Genomic DNA, 26,258 nt, shown 5'->3' on the forward strand with positions numbered 1-26,258 from the left:
AGAGTTTCGCTGACATCTCATTCTATGTTTACGATTCAACTTGCTTTAGTTATTTGTGTCAACCTGGCTCCTATTTTTGTTGCTCTGGTCAATCTCAGCCATAACCCTTTTTCACTGAAATGTGAAGTCAAACAGGTGAGGATCAATATACATTACATAAAGAGACTAAATGAATCGGTTTGAGTCAGTTTCATGTTGTAATTGTGTAATTTCAATGCAGAAAAACAAACACAGGCACAATATGCTGCAGTAAATATAGTATAATGCAGATGAAAGGCTGTCAGTTAGTCACGTGAACACAGGCACTCAGATATAAAATTTACACAGTAAATATCAAACTGATGTGTGACTGTATGATTGCCTGTTGTACGGCTCATAGCTCATGAATAGTGCTGTGGCCATGTTGAATCACAGTATGCTCTGTGTTCTTGGTGCTGCCAGGGAAACACGTGCTGCAGCTCTGTATACATCTGCTTTCATGTGCTTCAACTAACTTGTGAAACTGGTGTGGGAAGGACCACCTGCCATTTGTCTTTTTTTCGTTTCTCTTTTCAGACTTGATTGTCATGAATTTCCACTGAAACTTGTACCTACTAAACAATTCAGGTGAATGAGAGCGCTTAATTGGAAACTGGCGCTTTAATTAAACATCACCCTGACTTCATGTAGCTGAAGAAGCTATTTAGTTTTAGATTAGAGAGTTTTACAAAATGAATAGATATTATAACTTCACATCACAAAATTAATCCTTCAATTAAATTAATTTCAGCTCAAAACCTACATAATCATATCCCCACTCCCATTAATCTGACTTTTAAGGCCATTTTTTGAGACAACAGCAAAGGTCAAAACAAAAATGAAACACTCAATGGGGGGATTTTTTTCGTCACTAGATGTCCCTGTCCTTACTGTTACAACATCATGAGGTTAAACAGGTTGCAAGGAATGCTCAGATATGTCAGGCCACTAAGACCATTTTCGCAGTCTCTGTTGAAAGGAACGGGCGACAGTGTTGTCAAGTAGTCACAGCCACAGAAAGGAAACAGAAAAAATTAAAGGCGCAATAAAATGTGATTAGACAGGAAAGTATTTTTTTTTAAGGAAAAGACAGAGCCAAGTGTCAGAAATAAATATAAATTGGTATAAAAAGGCACTCGGTGTGATTAATACATTTATCACTGATCCACATCCCCTCTCCCTGACCTTTTGCAACTATATCTGGCTGACACCAAACCAGAAACATGACTCTGACCCAGAAACAGTGATGTGGGAGAGGTTGGGTGATCTTCAATCAAACAGATAATATGGATAATGACAAAGAAAAGCCAGGCCTTCGTATTGCTTGCCGTGAAGTGCTGTAGTAAAATATTAACTAATGCAGGGTCGTAAAATCCCCACTTGTTAATGTATCCTGATGGTGAGCTAGCCGCCTGTCTACTTCTGAATGCCGAGTCTTTAGAGGTGTGGCTGGCTGTAGCCTGGGGGCAGATACTGTACCTGGAACCTGCGTAACATTAACATCAGCAGTTACATATTAAAGTGAATACATTTAGCAGGGCATTTTGTTTTCTTTTTCCACTTTATGTTGGTATCAAAACCTTAGCGCCAAATAGTTTTGCCTTTAACTGGTGCACAGCCAGTGAAACCAAACCAAACTTCCTGGATTTACTAGTTCATGCACTTTCTGATGAATAATTTGCTTTGTGCAGTCGCTCCATGGTATCCACAATGAGAGGAATACATATCAAAAGGTTTTGTGGCGCACGTCTGCCTCTGTTTCTGGAAAGAAAAACTACCAGAAGAAAGAATTACATTGTTCTTTGATGAACTGCTGGTGGATAAGATAAAACCTCATCATTAGGATGATCTAAGAGGTGTTAGATGGGAGGTGCTCTCTGAAGATATACTTTGAGATACTTTGATCAGAGTCCCAACTAAACATAGAGAAGCAGCATTTAGCTTTTATGCTGCAAACAAGTGGAACACTCTGCCAGTGGAAGTTAAATCAGCACCACATGTTGATACTTTTAAAACCAGTTTAAACACATTTTTTTCTCATGCGCTTAAGCAGGAAACCTGCACCGTACTTACTCTTACATTATTCCATCAGCTGCATATTCTTGTAATCATTTTAATGTAATTATTTTATGACTTTGATTTTATTCTTGTCACTATTCTTTGTATATGTATGTAAAGCACATTCAGTTGCCTTTGTGTATGAAATGAGTTATATAAATAAACTTGCCTTGCGTTGCATTTCCTCTGATGGTTTTTGTTAGCACCATCAGAACAACGCGTGAGAACAGACTGGACTGTGATGACTTTGTGTGCAGGGATGGAAATGCCACAATTGTATATCCACGGCCATCCGAGTGCACTTTTGGCTCAAAATGCTCACATAATCTCTTTTGCTGTGGTTTAGAAACTCCTGAAGATCAAACTGAAAATAAGAAGAATCCACTGGTGACTAATACATGTCTTCACTCTAATGTTTAACATTTTCAATTTTGATACGTGTGCACCTTGCTGTCCGTGGTCTCCAGCCGGGATTTGGCTGGTGTAGGTTGAATCAGCAGATATCAGAGATTAATCGGATATCCTGATCCCTTAATGCTTATTTTCTTCTAAGCAGTCCAACCCGTTGTGTGGATTACCCAGAGGGACCAGGACACATCAAAGCCACAGGAAGTTTCATTTAGCAGTCAAGCTTTATGGCACACATTGAGGAGCCAGGCAGTCTAATCAGAGGAGGTTGTGTTGTGTTTTAGAGATTAGGGGCAGTGATGAGAGTTATAGCATGATTGTGCTGCAGAGCTGAGCCCTGCTGGAACAACATCAAGGACCTTATGTCAGATGTCATAAACACAGCCGAGCTGCAGGCCAATAAGTTGCATACATGCACGTGCACACACCACAGACACACACACAAAATTATGTCCAGACACATATATGCACACTTCAAAAAAGACAGCACACAAACAAGTTCAAATCCAGCAATCACCGCCTTTAATGGACAACTTCCTTTTTCCTCAGACTGTTATCAGCATTTTTGTGGATGCTGTCTGAACTGTGTGTGTAAGAACGGAGGGACATCACAGGAGGAGAAGCAGTACGTATCTTCAAGGCTCACAGTATCAGAGCTCAGTGAACATTATGGACTCTAATGAGAGGAGATGACGTTTCTGCCATTGCAAATGACAGAACGACCACTGAAGATTTGAAGCTTGAAAGCGCTCAACTCACCCTAAATGAAACAACACAATGTGTTGTAAAATGACTGAATGATTTTTTTCAATTATTAAAATTCTGTGTAAGTGAGTAAGTGAGGAATTTAATTTATATATCAACTTGAATGTTTCAAAATAAAAAACAGGAAAGCAAATAAAAATAGAGGAGGACAGAAGACAAATGTGTAGGGTAAAATATAATATAAAATATATATAAATATATAATATATAAAATATAATATAAATTAGATGGTCTTATGTGGGTCTCGAATGTGTCCGCAGTTTCCAATTTGAGAGTTCAATTCATTTTAAATGGAAAATTGAGAGAATGATGGATAGAACAAAACATGTATTCACTTTTTTTTATGCTGCAGGTTTGATGAAGATCAGTATCATATGTGGCCTCTTTCTTTCCCATGAGCTGTGACTTCCTGTCGCAAAGTAATGTGGTGACCATCAGAGACTCTAAAAAGTCCCTGCTGCTTACCATCATGAGAGTATCCCACGGATGTGAGCCCTGTGAAACTTTAGTTGTGTGTTAGCCTCCATTTTCTCCTTTATTTTCCTGAGTTTGAGGAGGAAGGGGGGTGAAACAATCCAAGAGCTGCAAACAAATCTGTCAAATCACAATGTTCATTCATTCATCTTCTACCACTTATCCATTTCTGGGTTGTCTGGGGTGCTGGAGCTAATCCCAGTTCACACTGGGTGAGGGCAGGTTACACCCTGGACAAGTCACCAAGCCATCACAGGGCCAACGCACATGGACAGAGACCAACAACCACTCACACTCAGACCTACGGACAATTTAGTCACCAATTAACCCAAACATGATGTCTTTGGACGGTGGGAGGAAACCCACACAAGAGACAGAGACACAGAGAGAACATGTAAACTCCACACAGAAAGGCCCCAGGTACGGGAATCGAACCAATGACCTTCTTGCTGCGGGGAAACAGCACTAACGCCCCCCCCCCCGTTTACATTTCATTTAATGGTCTCTAAAAGGTAACGTCATGAATGTGCTTTAAATTTTGACAGTTTTAACGCAATGGAACAGCAAAGAATCATAGTACATTTTCAGTCAAATATTGTCAAAATGATTCATTCGTTCATTGGTCTCTGCATAGTCTTCCTAGAATTACAAAGTGTTCAGCTAAACAGAAGAAGGAATTCATATTAGAGTTACTATTATCACTGATGACTGAATAAATGTTCCTAAAAATAAAGCTCATGGTTTTCACATGGTCTTGTTTAGGACTTGGGGGAAGTGCAAGAGAAAAACTGTACACGTTGAACTTTTGCTGCTTTTGCTGCTCTAGCTCATATTATGAGGGCCATTTGAGGACTGGGGTGAATTCAAGATATGTAAACAGAAGCTGTATAGAGCAAACATTCACATGAAAAACATGGTGGAGAAAGTATGAAGACAAGCTGAGAGGAAAGAGGAACTCTACTGATTTATCTGAATCCGACGCCCACTTGTTTGGAGGAAGCTGCTCTGATGACTGTAAAAGGGAATAGGAGTCATGGTCTTCCCTTTTTGCCGCCCCCACCCCTCTCTCTATGTCTCTCTCTCTCTCTCTCTCTTTCTGTCTACAGAAAACCAGAGTGTGAGAGAGGCCTTTGGGTCTCACTTTCGTTTTTTGCAGCAGAGATTTACAAATGAAGTTGATGCACATGAAAAAAAAAAAAAAAAAAAAAAAAATCATCAGTTGAACTTAGATGGTAAAGAGGTTGTTCCAGTTCACATCATTTCACAACCAAGGCCCCTGGCAATCAACCCTTAACCAATGAAGATTACCAGTCACGCTTTACTGGATTTCAGACAGTCTTTTCTCTATTATAACCATTCCCTTTTGTTGTTTTGATAGATATTTTAAAATAAAAGGACCCATGGAAAAAGGTCACCAGTCCATCGCAGGGCCAACACACAGAGACAGACAGAAAACAACAACCACTCACACTCAGACCGGACAATTTAGTCACCAGTTAACCCAAAGATGTTGTCTTTGGACGGTGGGAGGAAACCCACGCCAAACTGGGGAGAACATGCAAACAAAGGCCCCAGAGAGGAACCGAACCCTCAACCTTCTTATAGTGGGGCAACAATGCTAACCATGCCATGCTGCCATGCTGCCCCAGTTCAGCATTTGTAAATAAGAACAAGAAATTAAACGATGGGAATGTCCATGTGACTGCAAAAAGTTAAGCAATGTACAGTGCGTAACCTGCTGCTTCATGACATGCTGTGCTCTCCGTCAGCATGCAAAACACTTTCTCTTTCTCTCGATTTCTGCATAGAGTACATACAGAATGTCACTGGCGACATTTACAGTATAGTACGTTGAGCAAAATGTCTGATGGATTGCAATTTTCTTTAATGGTGCATTCCTCTCAGTGACTTTCAAACCACAATTACCACTGAGTGACACTACAGACTACAAACTTCCTGCAGCTACAGAGGCTTGCAGTTTGTGCATGAGCGCTAAAGTTAACATCTGGCATGCACAGTAGATGCATACTGTGCCCTCATCAGATCTTGAGGCTGGAAACTTCTCTGTAATGATGTCCAACAAAAAACAAACAAAAAAACAAAAAAACACTCCCAGAGACATGAGATTAAGACTAAACTGTCACACAAACTGATTACAAATATTCATATATATATATTTCTTAATATGGTTACCAGCCTGGGGCCTTCTTGTGTTGAGTTTCATGTTCTCCCTGTGCGGGTTTCCTCCCACCGTCCAAAGACATCATGTTTGGGTTAATAGGTGACTCTAAATTGTCTGTGGGTCTCAGTGTGAGTGGTTGTTAGTCTCTGTCTGTCTCTGTGTGTTGGCCCTGGGATAGGCCCCAGCACCCCTTGCGTCCCAGAAACAGACAAGCGGTAGAAGATGAATGAATGAATGAATGAATGAATGAATATTTCTATATATGTCATATAAAAATGTTTATGTCTCCTAGTTGTTGAAAAGTCATAAATGAATGTATTGTTATTTTGATTGTTGAAATTGCGCCCTCTACTGGCATTAAATAATGTCAATAAAAGTTGTGCAACTTTAGGGTTTATTGTTCTTATTGGACTTATTGGATTTATTGAATTGAATTATCTGTGCAGTCCTCTGTTTGCTTTTTCAGAACCATATTGCTATTAAAGTCTGACAGCATCACATGCATCCATCCATTGATCCTTAATTCATCTATACTGCTGATCCATCAGGGTCCTGGGGGCTGGAGCCAATCCCAGCTGTCACTGGGTGAGAGGGTAGTTCACCCTGGACAGCTTATCAGTCTATTACAAGGCCAACATACAGAGGTAAACAGCCATCCACCCCCACACTCAGGCCTACAGCCAATTTAGAGTCACCAATTAGTCCAAATGCAGACTGTCTGTGGGAAAAAGCCAGAGCACCAGTGGGTATCCCACACAGGCACAAGGAGAGCATACAAACTCCACACATAAAGGCTGGCTGTGAGGTGATAGGTTGTCACATTACAATTTCCCAAAAACCAAAGAGGATTAAGGTGACAGTGATGAAATATGGATGGAAAGATAAAGGTTTGTCATTACATCTTTAAAGTGCCTTGCTTGCTATTCTCTGGCATTCTCTAACATGTAGGAGCACCCGCCTTAGTACCATGTCCTTCTCAGACATTGGAGAAACAGCCATATGATTACAGTAGGTGTTCAAGGATTTTCTATTTATGCCTGAAATGCTACACTGGACAACTTGCTCTACAAATAAAAAAAAGAAAGATAACAGCATACAAACACCTATCATTGCGCCCCATTACGTCTGAGCTGTCTTTAGGGTGGCAGCCATGTTTGTCTGTGCCCTTATATTTAGGCTGCAATTAGCCTCCCATTCAAAGCCAAGGTTGTTTAACAGAAGTGGTTGGATGAACTTAATTAGCAGGGCTTGTTGACACGAGGGTGGAGTATCCATCCCAAAAACAAACAGGTTATGAAACGCTGGCGTGAAGTGAGAGGGGAGCAGACAAGAGTCCCTCCACGTCGTTAGTGTTGGTTCCTGTGAAGGACTAATTGTCCCAGTCTGGGTTTTTTTTTTCCCCAGAGAAGGTGCTTAATGGCTGAGTTGTTACACCTACATAAGTTTTGTGTCATTGCATGCAGCTTACAGTATTAATTGTGTATGTGATTTCATGTGACGTGAAGGGGATTTCCTTCTAAGCACAGGAAGATGATGTGGCTGAGAGATAAAAAAAACCCCAAAAAACAAACATTCTACTTGACACGGATAAATGACTCCAAAAACACACGTATTGGCCCCAAATTAATGTGGGAACCTTTACAAAATCAAATGAAGGCAGAATATGCGATTGTTTCCTTGAAGATGACTATATTGATCACAACTTCAGTCCTATCTCTAGCTTTTCTAATGACAGGAAAAGTAATGACCACCAACTTAACTGTGCTATCGGAGCAAAGGAGCTATGTTATATAAATGCATGTCTTTGATTTATGTTTACTGTTCACTGCTATAATGCAATTGCTGGCTGACTGTAGTGTTTACACGCAGCTGAAGAAACTATGTTGTGTTGCGCCATATCAGTATCATTTTTGAATCAAATGCCAGTCCTTCAGGTATGTGGTTGTTTAGTGAACAGCCATTCGTCGCACAAATAATAGTGCAGAACTGTGCTGCTTTGTGCAGCAGAGAACAGCCAAGCTTGTGATGACTGTTTACTCAGCCCCACTCTGACTGAACACTGCCACTATTCATCCCACGCCAGCAGAGTTAGGAGTCCGGTGGAAAACTGGACAGACGCAGATGCAGATGCAGATGCAGACCCAGACACACAGACACACACACACACACACGCACGCACACAGGGATCCACTGTATATCACACACTAAGTAAAAAGGACACAATATCATTTGCCGTACTGACATGTGTGTCAAACACAGTCTGACAAGACCTGTCAAAGGTTTTTCTCTCTGTTGCACTGACCATGGGGGATATCTCCAACTCCATTTGTAAACTTCAAACTTGATATGAAGAATAATTAATTTCTTTCTCTCTGTCACATGTATGCACACAAGCATGCACGCACACACTCACACAAGTGGGACTCTGTACTTGGAAGGACAAGGAAGAAAAGTTCTTTGGACCTAGAACACAGTATTCCCAGAACGGAAACAGCATAAACCAAAAACATCCCTTTCCATCATCTGATAATATATACGACAACTGTAAGAAACCAAATATACAATGATATTAAATTAGAAAGTAGTTTGACTTGTGCAAATCCAGTATCTTGTAGAAGTAGTGACAGGAACCTAATGCATTTTTTCTAGTTTTGAAATAGAAATGAAAAATATGTCCCATAGTGCCATCTTGTGGAGAGATGACCTAGTGTGAACTTTTCAATACCGGAGCAACTTGGGACAAGTGCTATATTTCTTTTCCAGGATAATTTTTTTTAATTATTCAAAAAGCCAGAGATGTTTGTCTTGACATTTTTTTTACAGTACAAATGTCAGGAATGGCTCAAATAAACCTTCAGCTAGACATCACATTAGCTGCAACTAATGTATAGTCACCAGTTAAACCAAATGTGCGTATGGGCTGTGGGAGGGAATCCATGCAAACATACTATAAACACGCACTCCACACAGAGAGGCCTTAGGCCTCATGACGGTCAGTTGAACATTAACTCCATATAATATTCAGTAAATCTGTTCAGCAAAAGCATTGATTGGGGTAAATCTGATTCAGATACATCAGTTATTTCCTTGCGAGTAAGAAGAATTATTTAAACATGTTGTTTTAGTCACATATACACTAAAGACAAGCTGCTCAGCCTTAACAGTACATTATTAGGTCTGCAACTGGCTTGCTTTCAAATTTGTGACTCAAGTCGGGGGGGACCTCAAACAGCTGAAAAGTAATGTTAATGGGATTCCTGCATTAAGTTACTGTGCTGCATTTTTGAGAGGATGTGGAAGCTAATTCTGAAAAAAATCTGATAACACAATCAATATTTTCTAAAAAGCTGTTAAAAATGTCTTCATTGTCAAAGTGTACTGTATCTAAGTGTGAATATGTTGTCCTAAGAAGGTACTAATTGACCACTTACATATAGTATTAAAAGCTTTGAGGATAACAATTATTTCCATCACTTAATTTTTGATGTGTACACTTTTAATAACATTTCAAAAGCAATAATATATACAGATGACAAAATTTGGACACTAAACATGTCAATAGGGTTGTGAGATTTCATTACATATTCTACAAAACAAATTTCTGATTATAAAACAGGCAATGACCTGTATTTTCTCTTCGGGTGGACACAACAAAGAATAGGGTTATACTGTACTTACATTCCAGAAGCATTGGAACTGGATCTGTATGAGCTTGACTGTCCACTGTTTTCCACAGCCACTAATACCACGTCTGGTTATTTGGGATGGACAGACAGCTAAGTGGATTTTGGCTGTCAAACATAGAGCCAAACATGTTTGCCTGACCAAAGACTGATCAGAGATCTTCTGTGCAAGTCACAAGCTGAAAGAACAGAACAAAGAAAGCTGACTGGCTGCTCAGATGCTCTTGGTGCACAGGCACTGGTTGACCACCTCCAGCAGAGAGGAATTCTCCAGAGCTGCTGCCACTCTCTCTTTGTCTGCCAGCTGTTTATTGACTACAACAAAGACCAAAAAAGAAAAACATGGTAACATAACAAATCCCTCACATTAAAAAATAAGCCTTAGCTATTAGTAGCCTGCGTCTAAAAAGATACCAATAGTGAATGGAAACTATTATCTTATTATGAAATATATATATTTTTTACCTGCTTCCTCTGAGGCGTGAGTCCCAGGAGTGATGTGGACATTAATCTGGGTTGAAACAGAAATATACACAGCGTTTAGAGCCAAACTGAGGGGAAAAAAATAAAATAAATAAACAAAACACTGACACATGTACATTTTGGATCATATCTAGTGAGAATCATATCAAAGGAGATGATGTTAAATGTGCGTCTCTATAGCCAACAACAGACACAAACATACTTTAAATCTGTCTGGAAGGGAGCGCAGCAGTTTGACTTTGATTGACAGACCGATGAGTGTTGCCATGCTGCAGTGGGGGATTGTGGGGGTGAACTCAACACCAACAGTGCTCTCTACATCATTAACCTGAGGAAAAGACAAGATGGATGGATACTTTATTAGCAATAAACGGAATTCAATTTGAATAACCAATATAACATTTCCTTAATCTGTCAAGACACAATGACAGAGCCCCCCCCAAAAAACTATACTTTCAAAGCTCAAACAGAGAGAAAAAAAAAAAAAGTCTATCTAGAAGTCTATTATTTCCTGCACATTTACATTTTAGCAATACTACAAATCAAACCAAAAAACAGGATTACGGAGACATACCTTGACTCTGTCTTGTTCCACCACGTTGAGCTCTTCCAGAGATAGAGGATGCTCTGGGTCATTGATTGATCTGATCAGATGTAACTTTAGTTAAAGAATTCAAGGCCACATCTACACAATAATAAAATCCAATGCATCATCCAATTTGACACTAATTATATTTATTAGTCAAATTAATTATATATTTGCATTGTTAACTCAACGTGCAAACAGCTGTAGATTTTTTTTAGTATTGTATGTGAATAAGTTATACTGAAACCGTGGTTTATATGAAGTATGTTGACCCAGCCGTGAAACGTCTTGGGTCTGTCAGTCCGCTAAAGTGCTTACTTTAACGCAGACATGTCGCAACAACCTGCAACGTTACATATAACAAATGTGTCCAAAGTGTTAAACACAGCTTGTGTTCTATAAAAAGTGTCTTGTCAACTGTGAAGCCAGCTAAAAGCAGAGAGGAAACGGTCGAAGTTTGGAACAGGATATCGAAGATTTCCCTGTCGTCGATGGGGTCATGGACGTCCTCATCCTCCTCAGACGCCGTCATCAGCCTCTCCCCCGACCGCTGGAAAATCACAGGGTTCGCGTTTTCTAAACGGCCCCCCACGGACATTTTTAGACTTTACTTTAATCCGTATTTCACAGGAAAATGGCGGAATTTGTCGTACTCAAATAAGCACAGCACCCAAACACACTTCCGCAAATAACGGAACGCGACAGAGCCCAAAAAGGGTCGAGAGCGTCTTAAAGGGCCAGTCCATCCCAAAGGCGCCACCGCTGAACACATTCAGTACAGTCGTGAAAAAGATGTTTTAAAATCTAACCGCTCACATCAACATAAATTATGAATTCTCTAGATGGAGAGTAAGTTATTTGTCAAATAATTTGAGCTATATGTAAAACCAGGCGTGGAAAGTAAAAGTACACAAGGAACTACAAATTTACTTTTACATGAATAAGTGTATTCACTACATTTCAGACTGAACCAATTTACACGTACAAACTACTACACTAGATTTATTTTTCATTATTTTGAATAATAATTTTTTTTTTAATATTTGGCAGTTGGTGGTTTATGACTGCTAATTAAAACTACTGTAGTCTATAACAACAACAAATAACAGTAGATTTCCTGTGTTGAAATGAGAAGTGTTGATTCCAACAGTGTGGTTTTCAAATGTCTCTTTAGTGCGTTACTGTGTATCTTTTTCCACCAGATGGCAGAAAAAGTCAATTTTTCCTCAAAACTGAAGCTAGTCTAATCTCCCTTTGAAATATACAGGCTCTGTCCTTCTCTCCAGCCATAGAAGAAAATAGCTTCCAGTGGCCACAAGTTGTTATAGGTCAAATAACAGTATTTGGTATGACAGTGTTTATTGAAAAATAATGAGTAGTAAGTTGAAGTTATTATTATTATTATTATTTTGGAACAAACATCTCAGACGTGTCTTACAACTGGGATATTCCTGAACTTAAAAACTGAATATTTAACATTTTTAAATGAATGAAATGGAAATTTTTAAATGTCCTGTTCAGCAGCTGGGGGAGGCAGTGCCAGTGTTCCTGGTGCCTTGTTGAGTTGAAACAGTTTTACTCTGTACATGACTCTGACATACTCCTTCTGTCGCCGTGTGTTTAACTTTATTGACAATGGTATTGGTTTAATGAAAAAGCTGGGCGCACCCCACACAGCACGAGCTAAGCCCAGGGAGTCCCCCCAGCCACTGACCTGGCCAGACCCCCAACAGGGGGCCCACCACACACTGGTGAGGCCGACGCGCGCCCACGCCCACGCCCCACTCCTGGGCGGGTCAAGCCCCAGCCCACCACAACAATCAGACCCACCGTCCCCGGGCAGAGCTTCCCCCCGACCCCTCCATCCCTCCTCTGTTCTCCTTACTCCCCCTCACCCCAGAGCAGGCCACAAGGCACCACCAACCCGTGACCCGCATACACCCCAAAAAAGGGAGCGCCCTGCACCCGAGAGGCCCAGGCCCGCCGAGATAAAAACCCAAACGAACCACACCCATTCTGCCCCGGCCAAACAGGGCCGAACTCTACACAAGGAAGTTGGAAGTTGCACTTCCTTTGAATTGTCTCGACTTGCAATTACTGCATGTGCTAACGTGTGAGTGTTTGTGTGTGTGTTTGTGCCTGTGTTTGTGTGTGCCAGCTCTAGCCAATCATCACTGTCGCATCCATTGACTGATTGAATACATGTGTCATATCAGACTGGTCATGGGATGATGATGACCAACAGTACCTGTGACATTACAACATGTCAGGTGGAGATTTCACCAAGATAGAGTTTTAATGAGCTGCTGAAGTCAGTGGAAATGCAGGTTATGTGAAAATATGAAAAGTATGAAAAGCCTAATTTTAATATGATATGTTCACCTTTGGAAAAAAAAAGCATTTAATGAGGTTGCACTGCTGACACCTGCATGAAACTGTAATATAAATGTCACACAGAAGGGCAGCAGCAGAGGTAAAGGGCAAACTATTTTCCTAATTGTGAAAATGTGGACATCGTTAAATTCCTGCTTTAAGATGGCAAACGTTTTTTTGTTAAACACAGTCAAATTTATTTGTTTAGGCATGATGCTGGGTTCTTGTTTCTCTGACTTTCTTGAAGGATTGCTTATAGATTGTTTTCAGTTATGTCAGAATAATGCTGTGCACATCCAGAAAGATAAATATGAGCAGACTTTCAAGGTTCTGGTGGACTTTTCATAGAATAAAATTTGATCTGGTGAAAAACAACAAACAAACAAAACCCAACAAAACAAAAACAATTCCATGTCCTGCTTGAAGTATTTGTGCAACATGAACACTGCGAGTGGCGAGTTAACATTCTGTGTGGTATTACTTTAGCCTCTCTGCATTTAAACTAGCCTTTTAAAATTCTTAACAATAGCGATAAATCAGTGGGGCTGACACATGTATCAGCCCCACTGTCCTGTCTTACAGCTGCCATGCAGGGTGTGCATCAGATGATTAATTCTGGTTTGTTCTGTTTCAGCACACACTGGGTCCCATATTTATGCACAACCTGATCTTTATCTTTAACTGCTGCTGATAGGCTCAGAGCATAACACCTGACATGCATGTAATGAGACTGTAAAGCTGTATAAATGACAGAAAATGGGGCAAATGTAGAAAACATTGGCAAATGACACCAGAACATTTCCAACAAATTGAACTGATATTTTAAGGGTTTATTGAAGATCAGCCTGGCCCAACAGCTCTAGCTAGCCTTAATCATTTCTATCTGCTCAGTGTGGTTCAAACAAACAGCATCAGGACCAATCTGCTCCAGACTCACTAATTAAATTTGTTAAAAGTTAGCCTTGCTACCTCCAGACCATATGAAAAAGCTGCTCTCACCCTGGAGTCCATTTACTTATGTTAGTATAATGTCCAAAAGACTCCTGGCTCTCTGCCCTCTAATTGCACCTCTCATCAACAGAAGGGATTTTCTCATTTGCTCACATTCTCTTCGGTTCATCCCAGGTGTCATCTAGTTACTCAATCACAGTCTGCCGTGTGGCAATTGTTTGCCCTCGCCTTTGCTCTTTTAGGATCACATCAACCAAATCACAGCTCACATATTCAATTTAGGTCCTCAAGGTGCAACTGCAGACTTTTGTTTGCAGATTGTGTTTACCCAGTGTCCTTTGAATCATTCTTGGTTGGTTGGATAGTTGGCATGCTTTTAGCCTACATCTGAACAAAAACTCAAGGGAACAATAAACACTACAAAATGGATACACAAACACTAGTGTGTGTTTGTATACAGTACAGACCTCCAAGGCCACATTATGGAAATGACTGACTTTGCATGACAGCAGTTTAACTGTTGTGAGAATCCTGCAAGCTGGAAGCTGAACCATTATTCACCGTACATATATATCTTTGAGTCTGACAGTTTACGATATTTCTTAAAGATCTGGCACTGGGTGTGTAATTAAGTCCACAGGGACCACAGACTTTTGTAGTATATAACTTTTGGCAAAGAGAAGTGCATGGAATATCTTATATATCCTGTATCCTGTTGTGGAACTGAGATGCCCTCCATCACTATATTTATGAAGATACTAAGATCAGGTCAAAGTGAAAAATACTGAAATGAAATACAAACTAAAGAGGAGCATTATCACCAGGAATTCAATCTACCACAATCTTGGAGTAAGAAGTCAGATTTCATGTTTTTCTCTTGATGGACATTTGGGTTAGGGTTATCTGTTGCAAAATCTTCTCATGAATCATTATTAAGCAAACATACTGATGCCACTGAAAAGCTAATAGCAGTTTTTTTGCAGAATTGCATTTTCAGAAAGCTTCAAATGTTCTACTTTAAGAGTTGGTACGTTTTGTAATTTAAATTGATTGTTTTGGATTCATGTTGGTACTGATTCTGAGACAGCTAAATCAGATTTTACTCCTAACCATGAATTAATTACCTAAACATGTCCGGATATATATTAGTCCCAGCGTTCTCGCTGTAGCTGCAGCATTGTGACTGCCTCATTTAACAAAACAGTTTTCTAAATAGTTTTTCATATGGTGTTTTTATTGATTTGAGCTCAGTTTTCCAATGTGGGTTTGATGGGACTGCTGTGGGATGGGGTTCTTTCTCCCCCAGAGAGTGGTAATTAATAATGTCATATTTTTCTTCAAGAGAGCAGCAGGGAAATACACAAGAAAGACAGAAGAAGAGAAGGAGAGGAGGACAGAATGTAAGCAAGAAAGAAATAGAGATGAAACAGGTTGCTCATTTAGGGATTTGCTATTGTACGTAACAGTTAATGTTATCATCACTCACTCTGCTCCTGTCTAAGCTGAATTTCAAGGAGGCTGATGGGACCCACTTAAGTGGGGAAAATCAGTTCAGGAAAACAGAGACAACTCTGTAGAAATATCTACCCCATCTCCTGCAAATTATATTTGTGCACAACTAAACTTTCATGACAAGTGCATTTTCCACGAAACAAGGTGGTGCAGTAGTTCGCATTGTCACTTCACAGCAAGAAGGGTCTGGGATTGAATCCAAGTTCGAAAACTTTTTGTTTGTTTGTTCGACCTGCGCCCTCACCCAATATGAGCTGGGGTTAACTCCTTTATGTGCATGTTCTCCCCGTGCCTGTTTGGGTTTCCTACCACCTTTCAAAGACATCATGTTTGAGTGAACTGGTGACTCTAAATTGTCTGTAGGTCTGAGTGTGACTGTGAGTGGTTGTTGGTCTCTGTCTTTCTCTGTGTGTTGGCCCTGTGATGGACTGGTGACCTGTCCAGGGTGTATCCTGCCCTCACCTAGTGTGAGCTGTGATTGGCTCCAACACCCCCCCTCATGACCCGGAAACAGGGAATGCACGAATGAATGAATATATCGTTTACCGTCCAGTTCTCTGGCTTCCTCCCACTGTCCAAAGATATGCAGGTTTACAGTGACTCTAAAATTACCTGTTCATGTGAATGTGAGTGTGAATGGTTGGCTGGCGACCTGTCCAGGTAACCCGCCAGGCTCTGAATCACGATCCCGCAGCAGTAAAGATAATTCATTGATGGATGAACTGCTGCAGGATTAAATTTCCGTCAAAGAGGATGTGTTGTTTATTTACTCATTTGGCAAATTTATTTGATTTCATCCATCCAGTTCATCCACTTGCTGCACTTGGACCTGAATTACTTGTGTAAAAATGTGTAAATATATCTTCTCGTGGATAACAAGACACACCACTAACAAGAAAGAGATGTGTAAAATATGGACCATTAAGGATAGTGAAAAAAAAAAAGAAAAAAAAAAAAGATCCCAGTAGCTTCAGATATATCCAGATATAGAGTCTGGATTTGAATAAAACTGGTCTTTACCGTTATCATTTATTTATGTTTTCAAAAACTGACATTTACAGTGGGATTCATATATTCAATTCAGCTTTGCAGAGTCTTGAAATACAGACATGAATGTCATTAAATATTATGAAACGCTGGAGACAACCTGTAACATTGGAAAAAACCAAACACAAACTACAGCCTTATCCCTGGTACAGTCTTCTTATTGTACTCTACTCTTTTATTGTCATTTATCCATAGACACCATGGGTGGTACTGAGCTTTAGCAGCACATGGTACTCAAACAGGGGTCATCCGACTGATTGGTGGTCGCCGTCCTCACAGCTTCAGTCTCAGTTTATTTAATGACAGTCACACAGACTGTAGTTGCTCAGACACTGAGGGGAAATGAGCCTTCACAAAGGGCTGGGCAACATGACAGCTCCCTGATAGCAACATGTAAAAATTTATTGCCCCAGATCTTTGCTCTCCAGCGCTGGACACATTATCCATCAATCACACACACACACACACTCACAAACACTGCTCATTCAGCCCTAAAACAGCATCATGTGATGTTGTCCATCTGAGATACCGTTGTAAAAAGGATTGTGAATGAACTCCAGCCCTGTCACGCTCCTGCCAGCCATTTTACACAGAGGTATTAGAGAACATGTCATCATTTACATTTTATGTTTACGTATTTAATGTTTTGCCATTTCAGATTGGCTTTAGTATAATATTCACAGTTATCCTTACCATGAAGGCAAAAGTCTATATACTATATAGAAATGTCCTAGGTAAAGGCACAATGTAAGAATAAAAGAATTTGCACAGCTCCATGAGTCACATGGGAGATTTTCTGGCAGAAAGGTTTTCTACATTAATCCAAACATTACCTTTTCATAAATCTAAACCTCCACTCCAGCTTCTGGAATGAGAGGATTAGCTGCTTTTGTGTTTGGAGTTGCCTCGGGGCTGTCTTTTTTCCCCGTGTTTCCCCCTTATCAAGTGTTTGTCTCTGCTTTGGCATTCCTGAATCATTTTTCCGCTCCTACCAACTCACCTGAACACCTGAACCTGAACAAGCTGCTCTGCACTCATTAAGAATCGTCCTCTCTAGTCTTTGCCTGAGTATTGCTTCTCTCTGTGTGGTAAACACTGATGGACTCAGCTACAATTGGTTCCTGTCCCCTGATGTGCTTTGTCTCTGCCAAGCCAATTGCTTTCATCCTGGGCCCCCACAAACACTGCAATTCTTTTTGGTTTTAGATTGTTAATTGTTAATCCAAAATCTACTTTTTCTACTTAAAAAACATTTTGAATAATCAATTAATGGATATGCAGTTTATTTATTTATTAAGAGATCACATTTTATAATCTGATTGTGCATGTTGTATATAAAAAACAAACAAACAAACAAACAAAAAAAACAACAACAACTTTGTATTGAACCTAGAGAAATTAGGAAAATTTAGAGGAGTAAAAGGGCCATCTTTGTCCTTGGTGGGTTGAAAGTACAAATAAAAATCCAATAGAAAGATTTTGAAAATTTAAGAGAGCATGGTACTTTGGTATCATTGCAAAGTTTGCATATTGTATTGAGATGGCCCAAAACTTTATTTTTACATTACAAACTCATTTATGCAAAAATTCTCTATTTAAAGTGATTTAATCAGAGGGAAATTTAAAGAAGGATTAAAACACCAACTTTGAAAATAATCTACATATGAAACACATGGAATCAAGGTAAAGGGCAGGCGAGTGGAGGAACCCCCCCCCTTTTTTTTTTTTCAAACTATCTTGCGTGGTATGCACAAGCTCCAAGAGAGCGCGATCCTGGATTATTAAATTCTCAACACGATCTGCAAAAACTTAGTTTGATGACCATTTTAAAAGTTTAGTGTGGGCTGGACTCCTTGGAGGTCATGCGGTTCCAGGCATAGCTGTTTCACTTCACACCCAAATCCATGCTGACAAAAACATTTTTTTTTGTTCTTTAAAATATTATGTATGTGTATATTTATTTATTCTTAAAATATTTCTGATGTAGATAGATTTTCAGCCACTGTTCTGTTCCCTGTGTTTTCTCAGACTGACCACTAAACATCTTGACTACTCTTGTGTATGGGACCCTCCCCCCCCCCCCAAAAAAAAAAAAAAAAATCTGCTGTTGGAAGATTGCAAAATTGATACTTTTTGATGTCTAATATTCTTTATGACGTATCATTTCAGAGCCTTTAGCTTTGGATGGTCTTTTGATTTCTCTCATCTGGGCATTTTGGCCAGTTTTATTTTGTGAAGTCACTTTAAAAGGAATTCTTAAACAGCAATGGCCGTGTGGAGTTATCTTTTAAGTTTTAACTGTAGAACCTTTGAAGAGTCACCTCATGACAGATCTTTCAGGGTGAGGAAAGTTTAAAAAAAAAAACAAAAAACACACTGTCTGGTGGCAAGAGACTCACACTGAATTGTGAGCATCTCAGTTCACACCCTAATTTTACCAAACATTGACATATAAAAGCAATTTTTATGTAGTTATAGCAACTTTGGGATACTATCCTTCATGTTCATGCGCAAGAAATCATCTTATTTTTCTAAAAGCAGAAAAACAATAGAGACTAATAAAAACAGGCTGACAGACAACCAGATAGACCCGCCAGATTACTTAGCAGCCAGCCAGTGAACCTCAGGACAGCTTGAGACATGGGTGCTGGTTGTTTTTCACTCTTTCAATCAAATGCATGTGAGGAAGACTATGATGAATGTACCTGCTGTCTGTGGAAAGATAAGAGAAAAACACACAGGCAGGGGGAGGGTTCCAGAGTTCAGTGTGAAAGGATCTTAACATTGTGGTAGAGCGTGTGCAGACAGTGATGCATGGGAGTGTCGAGGAAGAAATGGTTTCATATCGATTCACCCACACAAACAAATAAACAAGTAAATCAAGCCTAGATGTGTAGGGAAGGTTACAATTCTGTTAATTAGCAGGCTCCAGATCACCAATTTACCTCTGCCTGCAGATATGCTAAAATAAGATGCTCCTTTATGATTAAATATTCAAAGCAAAGAATAAATCTTATATCCTACACAGCTGCTTTTTTTGCCAAAGTGAATATATACGTTTTTATTGGTGAGTGAAACGTAATTTCACTTTTCTTCTCAGTAGCTATAACTGATTACAATTACACACTCACCCTCATTCATTTTCTCTTGCTTATCTGGAGGGGCCACAAGTAGTTGTGCTGGAACCAATCCGAGCCAATGTTCCTGGGCGAGGGCGGAGTACACCCTGGACAGGTCAACAGTCCATCACACGAAGACAGACAGAGACCAACAACCACTCATACTCAGACCTACGCACAATTTAGAGTCACCAATTAACCCACACATGATGTCTTTGGACGCTGGGAAGAAACTGGAGGAAACCCACGGAGGCACAGGGAGAACATACAAACTCCACACAGAAAGAAAGTCAGGACAAGGAACCGAACCCAGGACCTTTTATTACAATTACATTTAGTCTAATTATGTAATCCTTTTACTTATAAATACTTACACTTATTCCACAACAGTGCTTAGTTGCACATTTGATCAGTTTCATTCAGATCTGCAGCAGGAGCCATGAGAACCAGGTAGGTGTGAAAATGAATACTTTAATTGCAAAAAAACCCCAAAAAACTACAGAATAACAGGTAAAGGGATGATGAACAAAACCAAGAATTACAAAATAGCAGAGACAGAGGGACGACAGGTAGATAAGCAGAGACCACAGGCAGAAAGACTGGAGCCCTGGCAGGCAGACCAAACAACAACAAAAGTGAGACAACATCAACAAGTGAACAAGAGAGACATGGGCAGAGAGACAAGGATCTGACCTGGACTAAGCAGAAAACAGGACATAAATACAGTGACTAGACAAGACACAGGTGAACCACATTAGGGCAGGGAACGCAATCGACACGAGGAATACAGAACAAGAACAGGATTTTCAAAATAAAACGGGATGTGAACACAAACAAAACGCAATCCCTGACACCCACAGCTTCTACAAATTATTATTCACTCAACAACTCTGACTCATTATGTACTACAAAGCACAACTGTCTTCAGTAACAACAAAAAAACTACAATCAGCTAATGTGCAGTTAATGACTCACAAGCGAAGGCAGACTGTCAAGATGTTTTTTCATTATCACATAAGATCTGAGGCAACAGTTCATTCTCTTCACTCTGTTAAGCAAGCGAGGCATGGGTGATGATGGTCTTGAAGCAAATCTTGACTTTTCAGAAAACAGATATATTGTACATCTCAGTTTGCAACAGAACTTTTAGGAATAAAGCATTATATTTTTTTAAAGGTTACTTGACCATAAATCTACCGAACTATTGTGTTTACCTTACAATGTCAAGAAACACACCAAGAAGTAGCATCACTTTGGTGAAGCTTCAAGCTGAAGTTAATTTCAACATGAGAAAACAACACAATTGGCAAATAAAACATTGCGGTGTGTGCTGTTTGCTTGTACATGTGTGATCTTGTCATGTGTCATCAGGGTCATCTGCCAGTGAAACAAGTAATTGATGGGTCTGTTCTTATATCATATCACGCACAGTGACTCCATTCACACTTAGCTCAACCAATACTGCTCAAACCCCCATTGTGTTTGTCTTCACAGAGAAAAATCCTGAGCTGGTACATTTTTTATTTCCTGCAGCAGCACGTTTAAGATAAACACCAGACGAACTGAGCAGTTGAGCACCGATATCTACCACGGCTCTAATATTAATTCTTTAATACTTTGAGGGTGTAGTACACACATAGTAAAAGGGCTGAATTAAGTTCAGTCAGAGTCAGTATAAATATTAAATTAATCATTTTTTCTGTGATAAAATCTCTTCACTGTAGTCCCATGGTATTGTTCTGTGCAAATATGCAGTAAAGCAGATTAAATCAGCGAGACAATAAAATAGAATCCAAAGGTGTAAAATCAGTAACTCCACAGTGGAAATGCTATAGCTGATTGCAGCTGCAGAAAATTAAGATTTACCAAATTGAAATCAAGGATATTAATCAATTAATTACCTGAATGTACCGTTAAAGATCTGCTCCTGAGGTCTTATTTTCTAGTCCAAGCTTTCCCTCACATACTCCTCTATGTAAATTAGTAATTGCTCCAATGCACATTCCCTTTATGTACAACTGACAGAGAACACCAGTTTAACAGATAATGGTTTGGTTTATTATAACAATAAAATAATGATAACATTTGTTGGCTTTACATATTTTCATTTAAATTTGGATTTTAGTACAGTACATTTCTCACACATACAACAATTAATCGGTGCATATATATTTAAAACTTTGTTATAGAAATCTAATGATAGAAAGAGTAAAAACACCATGCAATGCACAGGTAATGGGTGTAATATCCACTGAACGCACATCTTATGCTCTCTTTGTTGTACCAGTTCCATGCCTGCTCTTATATTCTGGAACAGACTGACTCAGACGTGATAGATGGAATTTGTTACATAGATTCACTTTCAGTTTGCAGTGCCAAGAGGATGAAATGGTGCTCACAGGTGCTGGGGGCATTATCTCTCTCCAGGCTTCCCAAAGTTCCTGTAGGGCAATCAGGAGAAATGGGCATTTAAGTAGGCCTCATCAGGAGGCTGCTTCAGGCAACGACTCTATGAAAAACTACATTACAGGCAGTTTCTGACCAAGGCAAAGCTGCTCCACTCAAGTCCTGCATTAAAACTATGGAGCTGGAAATAAGCACAATAGGTCCTTTAAACAGACACACAGTGGTTTAATTCTAGCTTTCGATTTTAAGGTCTTGGTCAAAACATTTAACAAACGGACAACGTTTAAGAAAGCTGTTGTATCACCTGGTGTATATGAGATTTCCCAAATTCTAAGGCTGTGTAAAGTGAAAGTTTCTAACAGTAAAGAGCTATTTTCTATGTAAAGGTGTAATGGAGTAATGGTGCACTGAGCAAAGAACAAAGTGACTTTGTATGTAGCACTCAGGTGAAACAAAGACTGTTCGACTGAAAGTGACCTTCCAAAGAAAGATGAGTATGGAGCAAAGGCCGACTCACTGCGGGGACAACTGACTCACTCCCTGGTCAGGATTTTATGAATGCAGTTTTGAAACATTTTGGTCAAAATACAAAAGGCTAACAGAAAGTGTGATGGCTCCCTGGCAGCTTCCGTAATGGACCTCAGTGAGGTGCGTCTGCTGCACTGTGTATAGTTAGGCATTGGTGATCTGGTTCACACTGTGAACTGAGAGCACTGACTCGGAAGATTAGAAGAGGAACTCTGACTATATCAGCGGCATCATGAGGAAACACAGTAGCGAAGCGCAGGTGATTACGTTGTGCTGAAAATAATCAGCCTACGCACAGTACATACACTACCAGGCAAAAGTTTGGGCACACCTTCTCACTCAAATGAATAGGAAAGTGTGCCCAAACTTTTGCCTGGTAGTGTAACAGTATAATAATCTGCTCTGTAGTGAAAGAACAAACAGGTTGTAAAGTGTAAATGCTCCAGTTTAACAGCCTGGTAATGACCAGCAGCTGTGTCTCTGTGTCTCTGCCAGTGTCAAACACTCCTGGGGTCGGCCAACATTTCCCATCCTGTCATTAGAGCAGATTGGGTCTCTGTTGACCTTTTACTGTAATTATGTTCTGTCAGTGCGGCCTGTTTGCTACTCTCAGTCTAATTCATATCTGGCTCTACAGCAAAAACCCAGCAACTGCTGAATTAAGTCTACAGTGATGGGCATTTTTAATGAACACAAAAAGAATATGATAGATGACAAACAACTACAGCCGTTTATCCATTTATCCATCTGTCTGAGTACTTCTGTCATGGCCCTACAGTTTTCCAGGGCAATGGAAACTTCCAGCAGAGCATCGACCTATTTTACTCTGAAATGAGACCCTGTTAGGAGGAGGCAGTTTTTTTTTTTGTTTTTTAGGTTAGCGCTGATCTTGCGCTGTGAGTTATGAGGGGTTTCAGGGTTTGGTGCCCTGATGCCAGGTAAAGGAGAATTTAAGGAGAGAGGGAAAAATGCAGCACACTGGGTGTTTAGAGGAAAATCACCTCCACCTGATGCATGACTCTCTCTATTTTTGTCACGGTAACTGAAGATTGTGAGTAAATGATGAAATCTCAGATGTTTCTAAGTGTTCAAAGCAAAACAAGCTGGGAGGAAAATTGTGGGGGGAACGCTTTGGTTCATACTGCTCATATTTTGGTTGTAAATATTCTCTTTGGAAATAACCATTCACTTAGCCTGGTCTTTGGATTTCAGAGCCTGCTGGCATTTTGAATGAGGACAACTCAGCTGGAATGTGGGATCAATAAAATATCACATTAATATTCCATGGGCACTGATCTCAGGAGTTTCTCCTGCGATCTTTTGTTGGTTAAAACCACCAGTCATGTACAGTACCTTACAGTTAGGCCAACTATTTACTGTCATCCAGAGAAGGACGAACCTTACACATCTTACACTTGTGATTATTACCTAAGCTGTTAGTGATGGTGAGCTGATCACAGTTTAATCCTCATGATTTGAATAAAACTGAAGTGGAATAAAGTAGACAAGTTTTTTCAGTTACATGTAATTTTTTTGTTGTTAAAAAAATATTACATTTACATCAGTGGTAAATGAAGAACTTTGCAAAGATAAGCTATTGCTTGAAGTTTCCACAGTTTACACCATAGAAAGAAATCATAGAAAGGATAGACAGTTCTTCAGTGGAAGCTTTGGATCCTGAAGGTTTGATATAAAAAGTTCCTTTGTGATTTTCAAGTCACAGGTGTTGACAGTACTGCCTGATTTTGTGAAGACAGACACTATACATCAATTTTTGGTCTATTGGTTTTCACAAAGATAGAACTGCACTCAGAATACAGTATGACTGTAGAAGACTGTAGAAGCACTTCTAATTCCCAAAGGATCAGCCCTCACCAGTCCAATTTTTTATACCATCCTCAGGTTTAAAGGTATAGAGCAGATGGTTCTTGTCAAACTTACGGCGACCTGGGAAAAAAGGACATGTAACTATCACTCTTGAGGGCCAACAGGAGGGAAAGAAGACCTGGAACCTGTGGGTGGAAGGCAGCAGGGCTCTCACAGAGAAGTCGCCGAGCTCTTGGACTCCTTGGCAGCAGACGCTTGGCATAAAGTCAAGCCTGCACTGAACAATATCAGCAAGAAACCATAAGCTGCAGCCGGTGGATGTGGGTAAAGAAGTAAGTGCAGTGTGCAGTCGAAGCAAGAGAAGAGCAAGGATGCTGTCATTAATTCATTTAAATTATACTTGAATATTATAACTAACTGCAAAAATGTTTCAAGTGAGGCTTTTTATAGAGCCTTGCTATCATGAAGCATAAAATCTATGGCCCTGCAATCCATTCTGTAAAATTGAACTGAACTTTTTAGTTGCCCCTTGCCTCCTCACACTCGTGGTATGTATTCTGAACCATCTTTTGTTTTCAGTTGGCATTCTCAGCCAAAGTGATGAGATTCAATAGATGTTCAGTGTAAGAGGGTGATCTCTATTTAGATAGGCCTGAGTGACTGCAAGCTTTAAGAGCTGAGCAGCCTTCAGCCAATAAAGGGAGTTGGCCAGGCTGAGGCAGACCGGGTGGAGGACGAGACAGCTGAATAAAACCCCTGGGAAGCCAGTCTGCCTCACAGAGCTCTGTTCTGTATTTATGGACTCCTTTGTACTATTTATGGACCTATTAGAACAAAGGGGCCCGGCCGTTTTGTTTAATTTATTTCATCTGTGCATACTGGCAGACTTTCCTGTGTATGCAAACTGCTCTTCTTATCCCGGAAAATATGTTGCACACAGGAAATGATCCGTCATGCGCTTCAGCCAATGGTAACGAAACTAAACGAGTCTGCAAGCACATTTTACGAAACAGGAAGACGAAACAGGAGCGCTGAAGGAAGCAAAATGCTACAGCGGCCTTATAGCAACGATCCACCACTACAATCTAATGAGTCATAGAAGCAGCCTCTAGAGCCTCTTCGGACAGAAGCTAATTTTAAAGAAAGAAAAACTTGGCCCTGTTAAGGACCTTGGAGTGTATTTTCAACTAATTTCCTTCTTTCCTTTCTCTGAGTGAACATGTCTCACTTAGAATGGCATTTCTTTAAAAATCTTAACACATTCATGTGACAGACTGTGATAACATAAATAGATAAATACCCCAGTTTCTTTGTGTAAGAAGTACATGACATGCCATCAGTGGATATGTCAGTGATTTCATCTAAGCCTACCTGTGGTGAGGTGATAAGCTAAGTTAACAGTTCATTGTTCTGACACTGGATCCTGGATTCCAGGATCTGACATCCATCCAAAAAATCTAGCAGACCATAGAAATGAAAATATGAGCATTGTCTGTCTGCTCCAGCTCCCATATTTGCAGGGCAAATAAAGCGTAGCAGCCAGCCATCATTCTCTCTAATAGTTTCTGATTTTGCAGGGGTTTTTTTTTTCTGCTGCCTCATTTTTTTCCCTGCTCTCACAGATGCTTTCAAAGCATCTGTGTTAATTCATGTTCTTGTTCTGGAAATGTCTCAGAGCTTTTCATGATCTTATATCTTTGAAGCTTTCCCTAGCTACCCGAAGGTACAGTTTCCTAAGACTGGTTTACATGCATGGAAGCAAAAACAACACAAAAACAAGACAAGTTCAAGACAAAGCAGACTTTCTCATCTGAAATGTGAATACAGCAAACTGCAAA

General features: G+C 39.9%; 2 protein-coding genes across 2 annotated transcripts in view; one reads left to right on the forward strand and one right to left on the reverse strand.

Moving 5' to 3' along the window:
* Positions 1-8,677: 8,677 nt before the first annotated feature.
* Positions 8,678-11,345, reverse strand: ciao2b (cytosolic iron-sulfur assembly component 2B). Its single transcript, XM_029521452.1, has 5 exons — positions 11,129-11,345; positions 10,646-10,725; positions 10,274-10,399; positions 10,054-10,099; positions 8,678-9,903 (listed from the first exon to the last, which is right to left on the reverse strand). The coding sequence occupies exons 1-5, from the start codon at positions 11,253-11,255 to the stop codon at positions 9,803-9,805; spliced, it is 480 nt and encodes a 159-aa protein (XP_029377312.1). The 5' UTR covers positions 11,256-11,345; the 3' UTR covers positions 8,678-9,802.
* An 898-nt stretch (positions 11,346-12,243) lies between these two features.
* Positions 12,244-26,258, forward strand: part of LOC115055811 (contactin-associated protein-like 4) — a 114,930-nt gene continuing 100,915 nt past the window's right edge. Inside the window, exon 1 of the mRNA XM_029521837.1 lies at positions 12,244-12,770. Coding sequence (XP_029377697.1) covers positions 12,244-12,770 — 527 coding nt within the window. The remainder of the gene's footprint in view (positions 12,771-26,258) is intronic.

This window comes from Echeneis naucrates, chromosome 15 (genome assembly GCF_900963305.1).
Source record: "Echeneis naucrates chromosome 15, fEcheNa1.1, whole genome shotgun sequence".
Classification (NCBI taxonomy): domain Eukaryota; kingdom Metazoa; phylum Chordata; class Actinopteri; order Carangiformes; family Echeneidae; genus Echeneis; species Echeneis naucrates.

What these genes read in the sequence shown, in the direction of transcription:
- ciao2b (XM_029521452.1), bottom strand. Translation starts at nt 11,255, where the DNA reads ATGTCCGTGGGGGGCCGTTTAGAAAACGCGAACCCTGTGATTTTCCAG. An exon ending in TGGAACAAGACAGAGTCAAG is followed by an intron (nt 10,400 to 10,645) that starts GTATGTCTCCGT and finishes TCTTTTCCTCAG; the next exon opens with GTTAATGATGTAGAGAGCAC. An exon ending in TCACGCCTCAGAGGAAGCAG is followed by an intron (nt 9,904 to 10,053) that starts GTAAAAAATATA and finishes TCTTTGTTGTAG; the next exon opens with TCAATAAACAGCTGGCAGAC.